General features: G+C 44.2%; 1 protein-coding gene across 1 annotated transcript in view; it reads right to left on the bottom strand.

Annotated features, from left to right (window-relative positions):
- The window catches only part of GYS2 (glycogen synthase 2), a 41,222-nt gene extending 24,262 nt beyond the window's left edge, over nucleotides 1–16,960 (bottom strand). The window contains exons 1-4 of the mRNA XM_054386636.1: nucleotides 16,840–16,960; nucleotides 7,418–7,599; nucleotides 2,575–2,766; nucleotides 1,929–2,114 (exon numbers count right to left, since the gene is read on the bottom strand). Coding sequence (XP_054242611.1) covers nucleotides 1,929–2,114; nucleotides 2,575–2,766; nucleotides 7,418–7,599; nucleotides 16,840–16,960 — 681 coding nt within the window. The remainder of the gene's footprint in view (nucleotides 1–1,928; nucleotides 2,115–2,574; nucleotides 2,767–7,417; nucleotides 7,600–16,839) is intronic.
- Between the last annotated feature and the right edge of the window lie 264 nt (nucleotides 16,961–17,224).

Here is a 17,224-nt window from a genome sequence, read left to right on the forward strand (position 1 = left end):
GTCAATTATTATTATGCATTAAAGGAAGACAGTTTTGCAGTGGTATTGAAACAGGAAACCCAGCTATTATACTTTGGGGTGAGAGGGAATTACATGCCCTAAAAATGTATTGTCTCATCCAAAGATTAAGCCTTAGGAATCCTTGGAGAATTTTCTTCATTGGACAAATTATTTGTTTGACCTTAAGAATTTACTACTAGAAGACAGCAACAAGAATAGCCTCTGAAGGCTTAGGTTCTGAAGAGTTAGCTGTCTGTACTCTTTAAAATGACTTTAGATCAACCTCTCATGTTTCTCAACTTTTTCTAGGTGATAGATGGAAAGATAGATAGATAGATAGATAGATAGATAGATAGATAGATAGATAGATAGATAGAAAGATAGAAAGATAGATAGATAGATAGATAAATAGATAGATAGATAGATAGATAGATAGATAGTTCAATCTTTCAGATGGTAATCTGAGGATGTTTGCCTTACAGTGGGAGCCTAGGATGAATAACCACCTATATTAGCTACCCCATACTGGGCAGAGAGAACTTCCCCTGCACACTACCATGCTGCAACCTTGAGGCACATGTGTAAAGGAACAGAGACAAGCTCAGTGTGTTCAGTAGATTCAGGAGTTGCCTTTGGTGGGAAAGAAAAAAGAATAATCGAGAGGAGTGGAGTGAATGAGTTTCTTGGAAGTACAAGAGAAGGGCAATCTGTTCCGTGCTTCTGAATAAGGCCAGTGGCACACTACTGCTTGGACCTAGTCTTCGGAGGACACTGTTCCATAGTGTGGCATTATAGAAACACCCAACTGAAAATTGCCAGCTGAGTAATTTCCTTCATTGATTTTAGCCAAGGGAATGCATGGACAGTGTATAAAGCAGTTGGTTTAGCCTTTTAATCACCTTTACCATCAATAAGTGCTGGAATGCAAAAACCTCTTTTAACTCAGTTTGTCTGTAACCATATTAGAAACACAAGGCAGTGCTGAAGACATCTGGGTCCCTGAAGCATTTGTTTGTGTTATGCTTTGAATGGAAAGAGAACAGTGAAAACCAGCTTACAAAAATTCCAAGATACAAATGCGAGTCATTTGAACTCAGAAAATACTTCTTACATCTGCCAGTTACAAAGTAAGCCTAACCTGAAAAGATGGAAAGTAAAAGGACTTATTATGGCTTGCAAGAATTTAGAAGTAGGCTGGGGAAAGGGAAAAAAGACCAACAAACCTTTAATGGAATTCTGGGGTAATTTCAGCAAGAAGAGGGCTACTGGCTGTTTTTTTGTACTGTCTTTCATGAAAAAAGAGCACTGTCAAGTTGCACCTGAAGTGTCAAATGCCTACAGATGAATAGGTATTTCATTCACTGGTTACTCTTGCTACCAGTAACTCCCAAACCATAGCAATCAGCTCGAGCAAGGGATGCCTTTCCTGAACACAAAGGGGAAGATTCTTAAGGACACTTGGCTTGCAGTGATGTCTGGGCCTGTAACTCTCCCCTTGCTCTTGAGAAGTACCCCAAGCCATTGAAAAGAAGGTTAAGAATCTCTGCTGGCAATCCCATACTGCTGCAATATTAGTGGATTGGATTAAGGCACTGACTTGGCTGGAGGCTGAATGAGTTTCAGTACTCTGCAGTGTGAGTGTGGTACAAGAAAGCTCACTGAAGGTTCTGAAAGTAATTTTAGATTCCACTGAGCTTTAACACCTCTCAGATGACATAAAGGCACTCATTCCTAAACACCTCATGGTCTTACAAATATTATTTCTTGTGCTCTTGAACTGATAACCTTTCAGTCAGCTGTGGGTCAATCATATGTGATCACACAAGGAAAATACAATATATAATGTGGCCCAGTAAACAGAAAAGGAGCCAGGAGCTCATTAACTGAAAAAAAAAAAAAAAAGAAGGAATTCAAAAAAATTCTCTTACCTGGTCAAGATTGTTGTAAAAATCTATACTGGCTGCACATAAGTATCTCCCAAGCAGAGTGGCATGGGTAGTAAAAATGGTGGCAACAGGAAGTTTCTGAGATCGAGACAGTATTAAACCCACTCCTGCCTGCCACTCATGGAAGTGGGCAATTATGTTGGGCTTGTCATCAAACTGAGAGGAGAGCTGAAAATAATCAGAAAGAATACACATTATCCCATCAATCATCCCAGCCCCAGAAACCTCTGTTTCTCATGATGCCTCCTGTGTGCTTGCTTGCTTTCATATGACAAAGCAGCACAGCATTTTCAGTGGTCATGTGTCTTGATTCCCACCAGTTCTAATGCTTAGCCCAAGAACTGTGTGAGTCTCACTACTGCCTCAGAACAGTATCCTGCCTAGATTGTTGGGAAGCTCTGCCAGTCTTCCTTCGATTAACTTGCTCTTCTGCTGTGGAAACTTGTTTGAGTAAGAAAATTGGGAACACCTATGATGGACAGATGATTCTGCAGGAATGTTCAAACCTCAGCCTCGTCAGCAGGGCAAAAAGCTTTGGGATGTTGTTCCTATTATGTAGTTTGAAAACTGTGTTTATAAGGAGGTTTATACCTGATGTAGATCAAATTTCTAGATTGAAAATCTGTACCTCTTTTAAAAACCAGGCTGTTAGTGATCCAAAAATCACAGCATCGTTGGCTTCGCGGTCATGAAAAGGGATCCCTATGTTGCTCACATCCCAAAATTCACCTTTCCACCTGTCCAGATTCCAAGCTGCTGATCCTATATCGAACAGGATGACATATGGGCTGCCCTCTATCAACCATCTTCCAAAAAAGACCTGTGGGAAAGAAGAAGAAAGCAAAAAAGACCAGAGTGAATGCAACAGCCAGTCAACAGAACTGTGCACATCCATCAGACGTGAAGCATCTGACATCAGCACTATGTGGTCATAGTCCTGCAAACACAGGACTTGTGGTTTTCCTTGCAAAATGCATGGAATAATCCTGGATCAAAGGCAGGGGTAAAAAGAAACTGCAATCTTTAGGAACATTTTGAGTGCTGAGTGATGCACTTGATAAGTCTGATGTGCTGATGTGATGCCATGCAGAGGGAGCTGGACAGGCTGGAGAGTTGGGCTGAGGAGAATCTCATGAGGTTCAGTAAGACAAAGGGCAAGGTCCTGCACCTCAGTCAGGGCAATCCTAGATATCAATCCAGGCTGGGGATGATGAAAGCAGCCCTGCAGAAAAGGACTTTTTGCTGCTGGTGGATGAGAAGCTGGACATGAGCCAACAGCATGTACCTGCAGCCCAGAAGGCCAATGGCAGCCTGGGCTGCATCAAAAGCAGCATGGCCAGAGATGGAGAGAGGTGATTCTGCCTCTCTGCTCTGGGGAGACCTCACCTGCAGTGCTGTGTGCAGCTCTGGAGCCCTCAACACAGGAAGGACATGGACAATATGGAACAGGTCCAGAGGAGGGCCATGAAGATGATCAGGGGTCTGGAGCACCTCTGCTATGAGGACAGGCTGAGGGAGCTGAGGTTGTTCAGCCTGCAGAAGAGAAGGCTGTGGGAAGACCTAACAGCAGCCTTCCAGGATCTGAAGGGGGCTACAAGAAGGCTGCAGAGGGACTGTTTGCAAAGGCCTGCAGGGATAGGACAAGGGGCAATGGTTTGCAATAACAGGTTGCCCAGGGAGGCAGTTGAGATCCCTGGAGATATTCAAGGTCAGGCTGGACAAGGCTTTGAGCAAGCAGATCTCATGGAGCATGTCCCTGCTGGCTGCAGGGAGCTTGGACTAGATGACCTTTAGAGGCTCATTCCAACTCAAACCATTCTATGACTCTATATTCCTGCATCTCCATCACATGCATGGATAAAATGGTTTGTTGTGTCAGGGTCTTATGATGTTTTGAGGTGCTGGAGTTGTTCAGCTTGGAGAAGAGAAGGCTCCAGGCAGACCTAATAGCAACCTTCCAGTGCCTGAAGAGGGCTACAAGAAGGCTGCAGAGGGACTGTTTGCAAAGGCCTGCAGGGATAGGATGAGGGCCAATGGTTTGAAATGAGAGGAGAGCAGATTCAGATTGGATGTTAGGAACAAGTTCTGCAGCATGAGGGTGCTGGAACACTGCAACAGGTTGCCCAGCATGGGAGTTGATGCTCAGTCCCTGGAGATATTCAAGGTCAGGCTGGACAAGGCTGTGAGCAAATTGATCTAGTGGAGGATGTCCCTGCTGACTGCAGGAGGGTTGGACTGGATGACCTTTGGAGGTCCCTTTGAACCCAAACCATTCTATGATTTTGTTTTAAAGACCTCAGATTTTGTTGCAACATTAGAAAAAAAAGGCAGTTTAGGAAGACTGCACTTGGTTAAATAATGAGGTTATTGAAGTACCTGTGTCTACCATCAAAATGGCTGCAGAGATAGAGATCCCTTAACCAGGAAGAACGAGGTACTGTAGGCAAGCTAGGACAGTTTATACCCCATGCAGAGCAATCTTTTCTGTGACTCTTCATTTGCTTTTCATTCACCAACTCCTGGGACCTCAAAGTTTGAACAGTAGAATTGTCTTGAAAACAATGATATGGAAACTCTTAGACCTGTCTGCACAGGGTGTAACAAAGACAGGTGTGTGCAGAATAGACTACACTGAGCACTGAGGCTAACCTGCCCTCAGGCTTTTCCTAAACTCTAGCCAAGCCCTTCAGAAGGGTTGGTGAATTCAAGTTTGTATCCACAGTCAGATAATTAAATCCAAGTCTGAATTTTAGGGAGGTTTTAATTTGAGTCTCCTCCTCTTTCTCTGCTGTGAGTGGTCCGGTGATTCAGTTAAGAATCTAAACTGCCTCTTGCCCTCTTCTCCCATGAGAAGATTTTAGTAATTCTTTTTACAATTGGCATGGTTGCTTCAATGTATGGGAAGCTGGCATAGTCAACTGGAACTGTGTGATTCTTCCAGGCTGGCCAGTGCTGTGCAAGAGCATCTCTGAGCATCCTGTCTGTGGAGTGTCTTAGGAGACAACTGAAGAGCCCATCCTTTAGCAGTGTTAAACCCAAGACTTGGGTTAGACATCTGAAGAAATTTCTTTTCAATGAGGAATGTCAGACACTGGAACAGGTTGCCCAGGGATGTGGTGGATGCCCCACCCCTGAAGGCAATCAGGGTCAAACTTGACAGAGCCCTGAGCCAATTGACCTAGTTGGAGGTACCTGTGCTGACTGCAGGGGGATTGGACAAGATGACCTTTGAGGTTGTCTTTCAACCCTACACATTCTGTGCGACTCTGTGTGTGTGTGTCTGGTGAGAATCAGCTCCTTGTGGGCTTATTTCAGGCTGTGCAGGTTTCTTATTCAGGACAAGGAAGTTAAAAAGCAGAGAGATTGTGTGAATCCAGACTTCATCTAAATATGGAGTCAGGTTGTGGCAAGGAATGTTTCTCACTTGAGAAGGCATTCCTGGGTCCCCTGGTTTCAAGGGATGCATTGTGATGCATAAGCAAACCCCAGACATAAATGTTAATAGGATCAGCACAGCTCTGGGGCAGTGGAGTGTCATCATTGAAGATCAAAACCAGCCTTGACGTACCCAGCCTTGCTGCTCTACATGAATACTCCAGCAGCACAAGGCACAGGCTGGGCTGATGAAATTGAATGTACTGCTGGAACAGCATGAAGTACATGAATATAGCATCCTGGGATGCAACAAAAGCAATGTGGCCAGCAGGTCCAGAGAGGTGATTCTGCCACTTTGCTCTGGTGAGAACTTACCTGCAGTGCTGCATCCAGCTCTGGAGACCCCAACACAGGAAGGACATGGACCTGATGGAGTGGGTCCAGAGGAAGGCCACCAGATGATTAGGCAGCTGGAGTCCAGGTCCCCTGCAGTCAGCAGGGACATCCTCCACTAGATCAGCTTGCTCAGAGCCTTGTCCAGCCTGACCTTCAATATCTTCAGCAATAGGGCCTCAACCCAACCACCTCCCTGGGCAACCTGTTGCAGTGTTCCACCACTCTCATGGTGCAGAACTTGTTCCTAACATCCAATCTAAATCTGCTCTTCTCTCATTTCAAACCACTGTCCCTCATCCTGTCACTGCAGGCTGACGAAGTTGAACATACTGCTGGAACAGCATGAAGTACATCTATATAGCACTGCAACTAACCTGCCCCACAGGTCTTTTTGGCTGTTTCCCAAACAAGGGCATGCTACCCAGCTTTTAGAGATGTCTCTTTGTAAGCAACATGGAAAACTTTATCAATCACTTACAAAAATCTGATTAGAAATACAAACCATCAGTCAGATTAGACCTCTTAGCATGAACCTCAGCTTGGATAATGCAAGCATCACATGATGTTAGTGTCCCCAACACTTCGCCAAGCTGAGGCACACAGACATCCAACAATGCACTTCTACAAAGCATGCAGTGGAACACTAGATCCTAACAACAGCAGAACTGCTGCTATAAAGGGACATAACACATTGCCAGTGCCACAGCAGGTGGCAGTCCAAGAACTTCATGAATTTCTACCCTGAAGTGTGTCTTGTCCCTCAGCAACAGAACCTTGTACAAATGCTTCCTTGCTGATGCCTCTCAATGCTTTTCACATCTGTTCAGCACACATTATAAGCAGACAATTCTTTCTTCTGCAAATTAGCACCTCTGAAGGACTCTGCTGAATTTGTGAAGGTGAATTCTCAGTGCTGAATTAGTGAAGGTGAATTCTAGATTTCTGATGAGGACTTTCAAGGAAGAAGGTCAGATTTAGCCTGTGTTACCCTCCCCCCTTTTTCTGGTAATCAATTGTCCTCAAGGCTGCAACTGCATGCAGCTTGGTAGGTTGTCCACTGACACAGCAGATTCTACTCCTTTCAGCAGATCACCTTTATTTGTTGGAGAAACTGAGCAACAAAAAGTCTATAAAGTTTGACACAGAAAACACTGGTTTAAAGTTGTCTAGGAAACAGATCAATTCACTCCTTGTGCTGTGGTTTATCCTCTCTTCTTGGGGAAGAGATAGCTGGTTGCATTGATCTGAGCAAGCAGATCCTTTGTCCCTGTGGTTTGTCCCTTACTGGTTTTCAACTCACTATAAAGCTACATAAGAATATTTGTGAGCTAGCGGGACACTCTTCTCTCTCTAGGACAAACACACCAAATGTAAGAGTTCATTCAAAGTAAGGTCATATTGTATCTACTAAAATCTCACTGTATTTAGAGACTAGATAAATAAGTCATTAATCCAATTAAGCAGCCTTGCAGATAAATGGCTGTTAAAACCTGTAATTGGATAAACCAGTTCTTCCTCAAAAATAACCTTTAATGAATTGACTCTGTTGTTCCAACAGTGGATTCTGAGCCTCTCCCATTGTGACATTGACCAGGTTTGCTGTGTCAAGTGGAATCACGCTGGCAAGAGCATTAACCAAAACTGTAATCTCCTCAGAGTCAGCTTTGTTGCCCTGGGAAGCAGTAACCCATCTGATTTACCTGACACCCTTGGCTTTTCATGGTATCCATTGCCTTCTTGACTGCAGGGTTTGGAGGCTCGCATGCTTCCACCTGAGTCTTCACATTATGCTCAAAATAGGGACCAATCAGAAAATAGTTTTCACCCCATTCATCTGCTGTAGTTTTGGCCTTTGTCTGGATCACAGTGTAAATGCCTCCCACTGCAAAAGAAGATCACAAAGAACAAAATGCAGAAAGGGGAACAGGCCACAAAGCTCTGGGTCAGATAAGTCTCTAAGTAAATCACTTCAGATATTCAGATTTTAAGTGAAACCCAGGCTCTATCAAATCAATAGAAGGTCAGGCTCTGAAATGGATCAGAACTTTGTGGCTCAGTTGTGGAGTGTGCAACTCCAAAGCAGGCTGTGTTTTATTACTCCTGGGTGACTGCATTTACCTTCCCTGTATTTCTCCTCCAATCTCAAATGGAGATCCCAAACTGTTATTTTTACCTAGTCTGTGATTTTAAAAACATCTTCTAGGTGTTCTGTGCCACACCACAAATGTTTAACCAATATATTGTTTTATTTTTATGTTATTCCCCCTTTTTCAGATTGTGAAATCTTTGCACTCAGATTGTGGGATTCAAATCCTGGGGATACTGCTTCAACTCTCCCATGCCTCACCTGGATTCTACTAAGCAAAGCCTTCTACTTTTTTATTGCAGCAGTTACCATTTTCAAACATACATTTCATGATGTGGAAATATGTGTGGTGAGAACAAAGCTGGCACTTGCAGCTTGTTTTACACAAACCACTGAGAGAAGGTGAGGGACTGATGGATTTCATTGACTGCTGACTATAAAAATGGATTTGGACCAATATCCTCATAGAAAGGGTGTCTGTTCCTTTACCATTCTAAAGAAGTGATGAAGTTGCAACGAATGGAGCCTATACTGCCCATATAAATGCCTGCAGCACCTTCCATCAAAATCTTGTCTGTTTTTAAATGCAGCAGTGGGCACTCACAGCCTAGAAGGCTAGTGGCATCCTGGGATGCAACAGAAGCAGTGTGGCCAGCAGGACCAGAAAGGTGATTCTGCCACTTTGCTCTGGTGAGACCTCACCTGCAGTACTGCATCCAGCTCTGGAACCCTCAACACAGGAAGGATATGGACCTGATGGAGCAGGTTCAGAGGAAGCCACCAGATGATTGGGCAGCTGGAGTCCAGGCCCCCTGCAGTCAGCAGGGACATCTTCCACTAGATCAGCTTGATCAGAGCATTGTTCAGCCTTTCAATATCTTCAGCAATGAGGCCTCAACCAGCTGCCTGGGCAACCTGTTGCAGTGTTCCACTACTTCATAGTGCAGAACTTGTTCCTAACATCCAATGTAAATCCAATCTTCTCTCATTTCAAACCATTGCAGGCCTTTGCAAACAGTCCCTCTGCAGCCTTCTTGTAGCCCCCTACAGGTATTAGATCTCCCCAGAGCTTTCTCTTCTCTATGCTGAACAACCCCAACTCCCTCAGCCTGTCCTTGTAGCAGAGGTGCTCCAGCCCCCTGATCATCTTTGTGGCCCTCCTCTGGCCCTCTCCATCAGGTCCATGTCCTTCCTGTGTTGAGGGCTCCCCAGCTGGATGCAGTACTGCAAGTGAGGTCTCACCAGAACAGAGTAAAGAGTAATAAGAAAGCTGCAGCTCAGTAGCTGGATAGAGCCTGGACCTTTGTTTTGTATAGCCAGCAGTTGAGTATTTCTTTTCTCAAGGCTTTGCTTAGCATCACTGTGCTCTGCCAAAGAGGTATGGAAGGCCTGTTCTGAGGGAAAGAGGGGAGGGTATGCTGTGCTCTGCCATCATAATTTGATGCACAACAAGGTAAAGAACACTTCAGGGCAATGATTTGCCTGAAATGCAATTAAAAGTACTTAGGATGAAAACAAAAGAGTATGTTTTACAGACAGAAAAACTCTTCTGAAGATACCTTGATGATCTTGGAGGTCTTTTCCAACCAAACCAGTTCTATGATTCTATAGCTGTCATAATAGCTCTGGGTTACCTGGTTGAAAGCTTTTGTCTTCTCTCCTATTGTGGAAATATGAGACAGAAAACATGTCTGTGCATAAGTTTTAATTGACAGGGGAGAGAACCTGCAAGTCAAACTATGCATGCGGGAAGTGTAGGGCAGAGGAATGTCTAGAATAATGAATTATCCATAGCAAATTCAAGGAACACATCACATATCATTAAGCATTCAAGAAGGATCTAAAAACTGAAAGAGTCCAGCACAGAGCCACAAAGATGCTGAAGGCAGTGGAAGATCTCCCTGCTGAGGAAATGCTGAGGGAGCTGGGGCTCTTTAGCTTGGAGCAGAGGAGCCTGAGGGGTGACCTCAGTCATGTTGATAAAGATGTGAAGGGCAGTGTGGGGAGGATGGAGCCAGGCTCTGCTCAGGGATGTCCAATGACAGGACAAGGGGCAATGGGTGCAAGCTGGAGCAGAGGAGGTTCCATGGGAACATAAGAAGAAAGTTTTTCCCTGTGAGGGTGCCAGAGCCCTGGAGCAGGCTGCCCAGAGAGGTTGTGGAGTCTTCTTCTCTGGAGACATTCCAAACCCACCTGGATGTGTTCCTATGTGAGCTGCCCTAGGTGATGCTGCTCTGGCAGAGGGGTTGGACTGAATGATCTTTTTAGGTCCCTTCTAACCCCTAACATTCTGTGATTCTGTGAAGAGACAGCTTATATCTGCTCACTTACTTTGAACTCCATGGAAATACCTGTACCAGGAACCAATGCACTACATCCCCTACTAAGTAACAGAGTATGAGTTCACAGATTCCCTTGGGGCCTAAAAGAATCACAACAACTAGTAGGATGTTGCAAGGTCATATAATAAACAGAAAACCTTTACAAACAACAAGGATGTACCAACATCTCATGATGTTGCAAGCTTCTGTATGCAGCCCCTGAAGTTTTGTACTTTGAAACGGGTTTTAAAACAAACAAGAAAAGACAAAATGAAAAGAAAAAGGAGAGACTAGATCCAGAGAATTGGTTCAGATTGTCACAAACATGAAGAATTAGCAGTAAAATGCAGGGCTGGGTTCGAGTTTTTCTCTCCACAAAAATGCTTTGTAAAATTTGAAGTTTTAATAATTTTTAAAACCCCTTTAGAGAAAAATATTTCTATTATTTCTTTTTAAAATGCTTTTTAAACTTTTTAACCAGAATGAAGGAAAACAAGCCATAAAGGAAATCAATAAAAAATAATTTTCAGTGTTGATTTTCTTTCCATTCTTCCTATTTTCTCTCTTCCCCCCCTCCTTTTTATTCCCCCCCAAAAAAAAATCTGGCATGGAAAAGGAAAAGTAAAATGCTTAGTAAGAAAGAAATGTGTTCATTTAAGAGAAGTTTGGCTTTTTTTTTTTAAGAGATTACTAAAAAAAAAAAGGAAGATGAAACCAAAGTATTTTCACAGAAAATATTCCACAGGATTATTTTTAAGGGGTTGAATGTTTTCAAATACATTACCACTATGAATTTGTCTAAAGGAGTTACCTCCAACAATTTTTTTCTTTTCTCAGTTGAAGTCCTGGTGCATTATTTCTGTTGTATATTTAAAATCCAAGCAGCAATTAGAGCCCTCCAGGATAGACATCAGAACTACCTAAATGAATAAAAAGTCTGTAAATCAAGAACAGTCTCTTGATATCATAGGATTATTGAGGACAATAAAGAGTTGGGGCTGTTCAGACCAGAGAAGAGAAGGCTCCAGGGAGACCTTAGAGCAGCCTTCCAGTATCTGTAAGGGATTAACAAGAAGACTGCAGATGGACTTTTTACAAGGCCTTGTAGTGATAGGAAAAGGGGCAATGGCTTTGAGCTGGAAGAGAGGAGATCAAGACTGGAGATTAGGAAGAAATTCTTCCCAGTAAGGGTGGTGAGACACTGGAACAGGTTGCCCAGGGAGGTCATGGATGCCCCCTCCCTGGAGGTGTTCAAGGCCAGGTGGGATGAGCCTTTGAGCAACCTGGGCTAGTGGAAGTTGTTCCTGCCCACGGCAGGAAGGTTGGAACTAGATGATCTTTAAATCCCTCCCAACCTAAAGCATTCTATGAATCTATGGCTGCCATGGAACCCAAGAGAGCAGTGAGACCCCAAGTTCAGGATTCAAACTGACTTCACTGCCACAGCTCCTAGTTATGCTGACTACCCTTTCACCTCCTCCCCTCAGAATATGACCTCATTTATAGATGTAGTAAAATTGCACTTGCATTTTAAACTTTTCTTTAATGTTTGGCCTGAATTCTATTGCTTGCTTGCCTGCCTGTTGAGGTAATTGGGAACAATTTCTAGAATCAGCTTGCAAAATGTGTCAGGTGAGACCCTTCCCCCCCAGCATCTTCAGCACATGATTTTCATGAAATTTTTGCCTATGTTTGTGGCAAAGACTCATCAGAAGACAGAAGATCTCTAAATTCTGTGAAATCCTGGCATCCCAAAGACATTCTGAAATAATACTGAAACACTGAAATTTCTGACAGATGTCCACAATAGAGAAGCTATTTCTGTGTACATCATCCCTGATGCACAAGATTTCCTTTGAGATCGACTTGACGTTGTTCTGCCACCCCACTCTCAAATGCACAGAGCTTTGATGCTCTGCTTTTGCCAAGCTGATGCCAGCTCATCCCCACTCCCCAAACTGCGTTAGCTCAGGTGTGTCACAGATGACAGTGTTCACTTTCTGCCAAGGAACTTTCACCATGAAAAGATGTTTAGCACAGAGAAGGTAAAATGCTGGTCCTGCTGACTTCAGTGGATTCAGGATTGAATTTCCAAGAGCCTGGATTTCCACCAGAGAAATTGTGGACACAGCTTTGCTGCTTCAGGGTGAGCTGAACCAGGGTTTGGTCTGAAGCAGAGTCTTCAGTCCAATAGGGATGGAAACAAATATTTAGGGTTCCTCCACCAATGACTCCTGAGCTAATCTGTTCACAGCTGAATGATGATACAAACTGGCTGCCTGCCCAGCGTTTTTAAGCACTCTTCTATTTTCTCTTCAAAAGCTGTTAGTTGTGCAGCAGAAATTACTAATCTAAATATCACAGTATATCAGAGGTTGGAAGGGACCTCAAGAGATCATCAGATCCAACCCCCCTTGCCAGAGCAGGATAATTTAAGTCCACCCAGGAATGCATCCAGGTGGGTTTTGAAAGCCTTCAGAGAAGGAGACTCCACAACCCCCTGGGCAGCCTGTTCCAGGGCTCTGTCACTCTCATGTTGAGGTGAAATCTTCTATGTTCTAGTTTGAACTCATTGTTCCTTGTCTTATCACTGTGAACCACCAAAAAGAGCCTGGCCCCCTCCTCCTGACACCCACCCCTCAGATATTTATAGACATTGATCAGATCCCCTCTCAGTCTTTTCTTCTCCAGACTAAACAGCCCCAGGGATCTCAGTCTCTCTTCATAGGGGAGATGCTCAAGTCCCCTAATCACCCTTATGGCTCTCCATATTGCTGGAATGATTTTAAAGACATTGTTATAGAGCACACTTCAGATCTATAACATTCTCAGCTCTTCTCAATGTATCAGAAAACCTCCTAAATCACAGCTAACTGTTATTTTAACTTACAGAATTAGATGTGTCCCCTCTACCCAGATGAAACACTTCAGTTTTCAGAGGGCAAGAGGTTTAAGAGGACAGAGCCATTTTCATTGTGGGAAATGTTCCTTTTCACATGAGTTGGAGGGAGGGGGAGGGAGAGCCACACTGGCAAATGATCCTTTTGTATGTCTCATTCTCTCCTTTAGCTACTTTATCATGGCTTGCTCCAGACAGAAAAGAGGGAAAAGAAGAGTAACTGAGATGTTGGTGCTTTCCAATACATGTGTCAGAGGTTGCAATTAGCACAGTTAGTAGCCAGGACAGAGAATATAAAAAGGAAGCATGGAGAAGTAGAAAGCTCTGCCTTTTTAGAGCATTTATTAAATGGCCCAGACTTAAAAAAAAAAAGGAGAGACACCTTCACTGTGACAGCTGCAGAGAAATAAGTGACAAGGAACTGGAATGGGTATTTGTAGATCTCTGAGTACTGAAATCAGACAACTGACTTATCTTTTCCTACAGCTGCATCTCATGCTTCAGTACCAACCAGCACCACCAGGGAAATCCTAGTGAATGCTTGCTCTCCATGGGCAGCCCAGCAGATGAAGATCCTCTCATGCTAGGTGTAATCAAATGTGCTCTGATTTGCAGGGTCCAAGCTTTGAAGAAGAATATGGTTAAGACAGGCTCAGAAAACAGCTCAGGACCTATAAACAAGACTGTTTACAGGTGTGAGGATAGCTCTGGTAGCATGTTCTCACTGTGAGGAGGATATTCTGCCTTATTGTCGCTGCCACAGAGAATTGGAGGACCCACTAGGAAGATGAAAGGAGGAAATGTACCCACAGCCCAGCACCTAGTGATGTGCACAGTTAACAATGACTAGATTTCTCTCCTGTAGACAGCAGCAGCTTTACAGCACTTCAGCAGTGCAAACCAACTAATCTGACACCCCTTTGGATTGCTAGAAAGGAATTAAAAAAAAACCTTCACATTAAATACCCAAGATTTGTTTTTCAGGCAACAAACCCAGCTAGTGCTTGTCTTCTGCTCTATCACAGGAACACATACAGCAGCAGTCCTGTGTGACCTGCTCTAGGTGATCCTGCTCTGACAGGGGGGGTTGGACTGGATGATTTTTGGAGATGCCTTCCAACCTCTAAAATTCTGTGATTAAAACTAAAACACTAAATCATGCAGCAGTACTAAATCTCTGTGGGGTTGGCCTACTTAGTTAAATAGTTCTTCCTTCAGCTGAAGGAGGTGGGATACATACAGGGTAAGTTACTATTTCCTAAGCCTAGCTAGCTTCTGTGATGACCACTCCCCTGTATTTTGTTGGCTCCTCTCTCCTAAGGAATACAGTGCCCTACCATTTTCCAAGAACTGTTTATGAAAGTTAGGTCACCAGAGTACAGAATCTCACCACGTGACTTAGCCATTCAAACAAAAAAAAACCCTCAGTATCAAGAATTTACCAGAGAAAAAGCACAGAATGCTTCCAGTCAAGGTTGGTCAATGGAAACTTTGCAGAGAGATCCCATTCTGATGAAGAAATTGTTTGCCATCAATAATTCAGTCAGCCTTGCTTGAATATTATGGGTTTGGGAAGTGGTGCAATTATTTTAAAATTAACTGGATAAATAGTAATTAATTATCTCAAAAATGTGAGATTAATACATTGTAGCTGTGTCAGTAGATTTCACTTCAGTGCCCCATGTACCATTATAAACTGGGGACTGACCTGTTTGTTGGAGAGCAGTGAAGGGGAAAGGGACCTTGAAGTCCTAGTGGACAGAAGGATGCCCATGAGCCAGCAATGTCACCTTGTGGCCAAGAAGGCCAAGGGCATCCTGGGGTGGATTAGAAGGGCTGTGGTGAGTAGGTCCAGAAAGGTTCTCCTGCCCCTCTGCTCTGCCCTGGTGAGGCCACATCAGGAATATTGTGTCCAGTTCTGGGCCCCTTGGTTCAATAAGGACCTCAGAGAAGTGCTTGAGAGAGTCCAGCACAGAGCCACAAAGATGCTGAAGGCAGTGGAAGATCTCCCTGGTGAGGAAAGGCTGAGGGAGCTGGGGCTCTTTAGCTTGGAGCAGAGGAGCCTGAGGGGTGACCTCATCCATGTTGATCAAGATGTGAAGGGTAGTGTGGGGAGGATGGAGCCAGGCTCTGCTCAGGGATGTCCAATGACAGGGCAAGGGGCAATGGGTGCAAGCTGGAGGAGAGGAGGTTCCATAGGAATTCAAGGAGAAAGTTTTTCACTGTGAGGGTGCCAAAGCCCTGGAACAGGCTGCCCAGAGGGGCTGTTGAATCTCCTTCTTTGGAGACATTCCAAACCTGCCTGGATGCATTCCTATGTGAGCTGCCCTAGGTGATGCTGCTCTGGCAGGGGAGTTGGACTGGATGATCGTTGGAGGGCCTGTCCAACCCCTAAAATTCTGTGATTATGAGGACACCCGGATTTCCTAGATCTCTGCTGCCATCTGCTTGCTAGCTTACTTAGCACTGACACTGCAAAAGTAAATGCTTGGTGCTCCAAGTTCTGACAGCAATAAATTACCTCAAAAAGCTTGACTGAAGTTACTGAAAAATAAACCCACCAGGATTTGAAGAGCAAAAGCTACTTTGTACTACTCAAAGGCACTGACAGCCTCATCAACTTCCAATGACCAATGCAAAATTGCACTGCAGTAAGGATTCCATACCAAGAGTTACCACAGAACAGTAATTTCAGTTTCACTATGGGGATAAACCTATGCACTATCTGTTCCTCTCACACACATTTGTCTAGAGTTAAAATCTTAACAGATTCCCTTCTCCTGACTAAATGTGCCAGGACACATGAGGTCAATCATTTACTCACACTACCTCACTTTTCTGGTGAAAACAAGGCCTGGTCTCCCTTGAACAACAGCTAGGTGAAAGGGGATGATCTGATGACTGAACTAGAAATGGAGGCAGAGGATCTTTGCACAATGAGCAGCATGCACTTTGCCTGATAGGCTGCATGCACTGAACACATGTTCAATGTGTACACAGGCACAAAGAATGAAGTCCCTGCCTGGCATTGCTCCTGTTTGCAAAGACCAGTCCAAAAGGCTTTCAGAAGCTGGTATAAAGACTGCTGGTCATTGACATCTGGTTTTTGCACACTTGTTTCAGTGCAGCTGTGTTTATTTACACCTGTTTCAAATGTGGCCTCTTCTCCACACTGCTCTAGAAAACTGACAGAGACTGATCAACTGCGCTGAATCCAATGTCTGTTTTACAGCTCATTTCATATTCTCAAGTGAATTTGCATGAACCATAAATATGTCCAAAGCAACATCTTCAATATTCATACATCTGCACACACAGACATAACACTGAGATGTTTAAACAACCTACCCTGGTGGTGCACCATGCAAAGAATCATAGAATCAACCAGGTTGGAAGAGATCTCCAAGATCATTCAGGCCAACATATCACCCAGCCCTATCTAATCACCTAGACCATGGCACTACATGCCTCATCCAGTCTTCTCTTGAACATCTCCAGGGATGGTGACTCCACCACCTCCCTGGGCAGCCCATTCCAATGGGCAATCACTCTCTCTGTGATGAGCTTTCTCCTAATATGCAGCCTATACCTCCCCTGGCACAACTTGAGACACACAGCCATCCTGAGGACATGCTCACCCGACACAAGCACCAGCAGATGCATGCAGGATTGCACATGGACGCCACATGTGCTCCCTCCAGCACAGCAGCTCTGTAGCATGCTTTCCCCCAATCTCCCTTTGATGCCTTTCTCATTCAAGCCCTTCATGCCTCCTGTGAAAACAGCAATACTAATTCCTAAGAGCGTTGTACAAACCTTTGTTGGCAACTTCCCAAGAAACTTCAAAGAGCAACAAATCCTCCACCGGTAGGTCTTCGTCCTCCCACTGAGGAAGTCCGTTAAGAGAAGTCATGGACAGTGATCTAGCCAGTGGCATTTTCTTCAGCCCTTGAATGCTCTCCACGCAGGCTACAACAGCTAGCAAGTGTCCAGTTAATGTGGCAGTTCTCTGCAGTTCTGGTTAGAGCAGTCTGCTGCTGTGCTGGGCTCCAAGGAGAAAATTATTCAGATAGCTGGGAGCTAATGGGTTTAAACTGTCTGACCACCAGCATTAAATTGGCTCAGCAAAATCCTCAGAGCTTGAGAAACAGCTGCTGGTAGGGGTAGGAATTTAAGACTGACCTGAGAAATGTCTTGACTG

The sequence above is a fragment of the Indicator indicator genome, chromosome 14 (assembly GCF_027791375.1).
Source record: "Indicator indicator isolate 239-I01 chromosome 14, UM_Iind_1.1, whole genome shotgun sequence".
In the NCBI taxonomy this organism is placed as follows: domain Eukaryota; kingdom Metazoa; phylum Chordata; class Aves; order Piciformes; family Indicatoridae; genus Indicator; species Indicator indicator.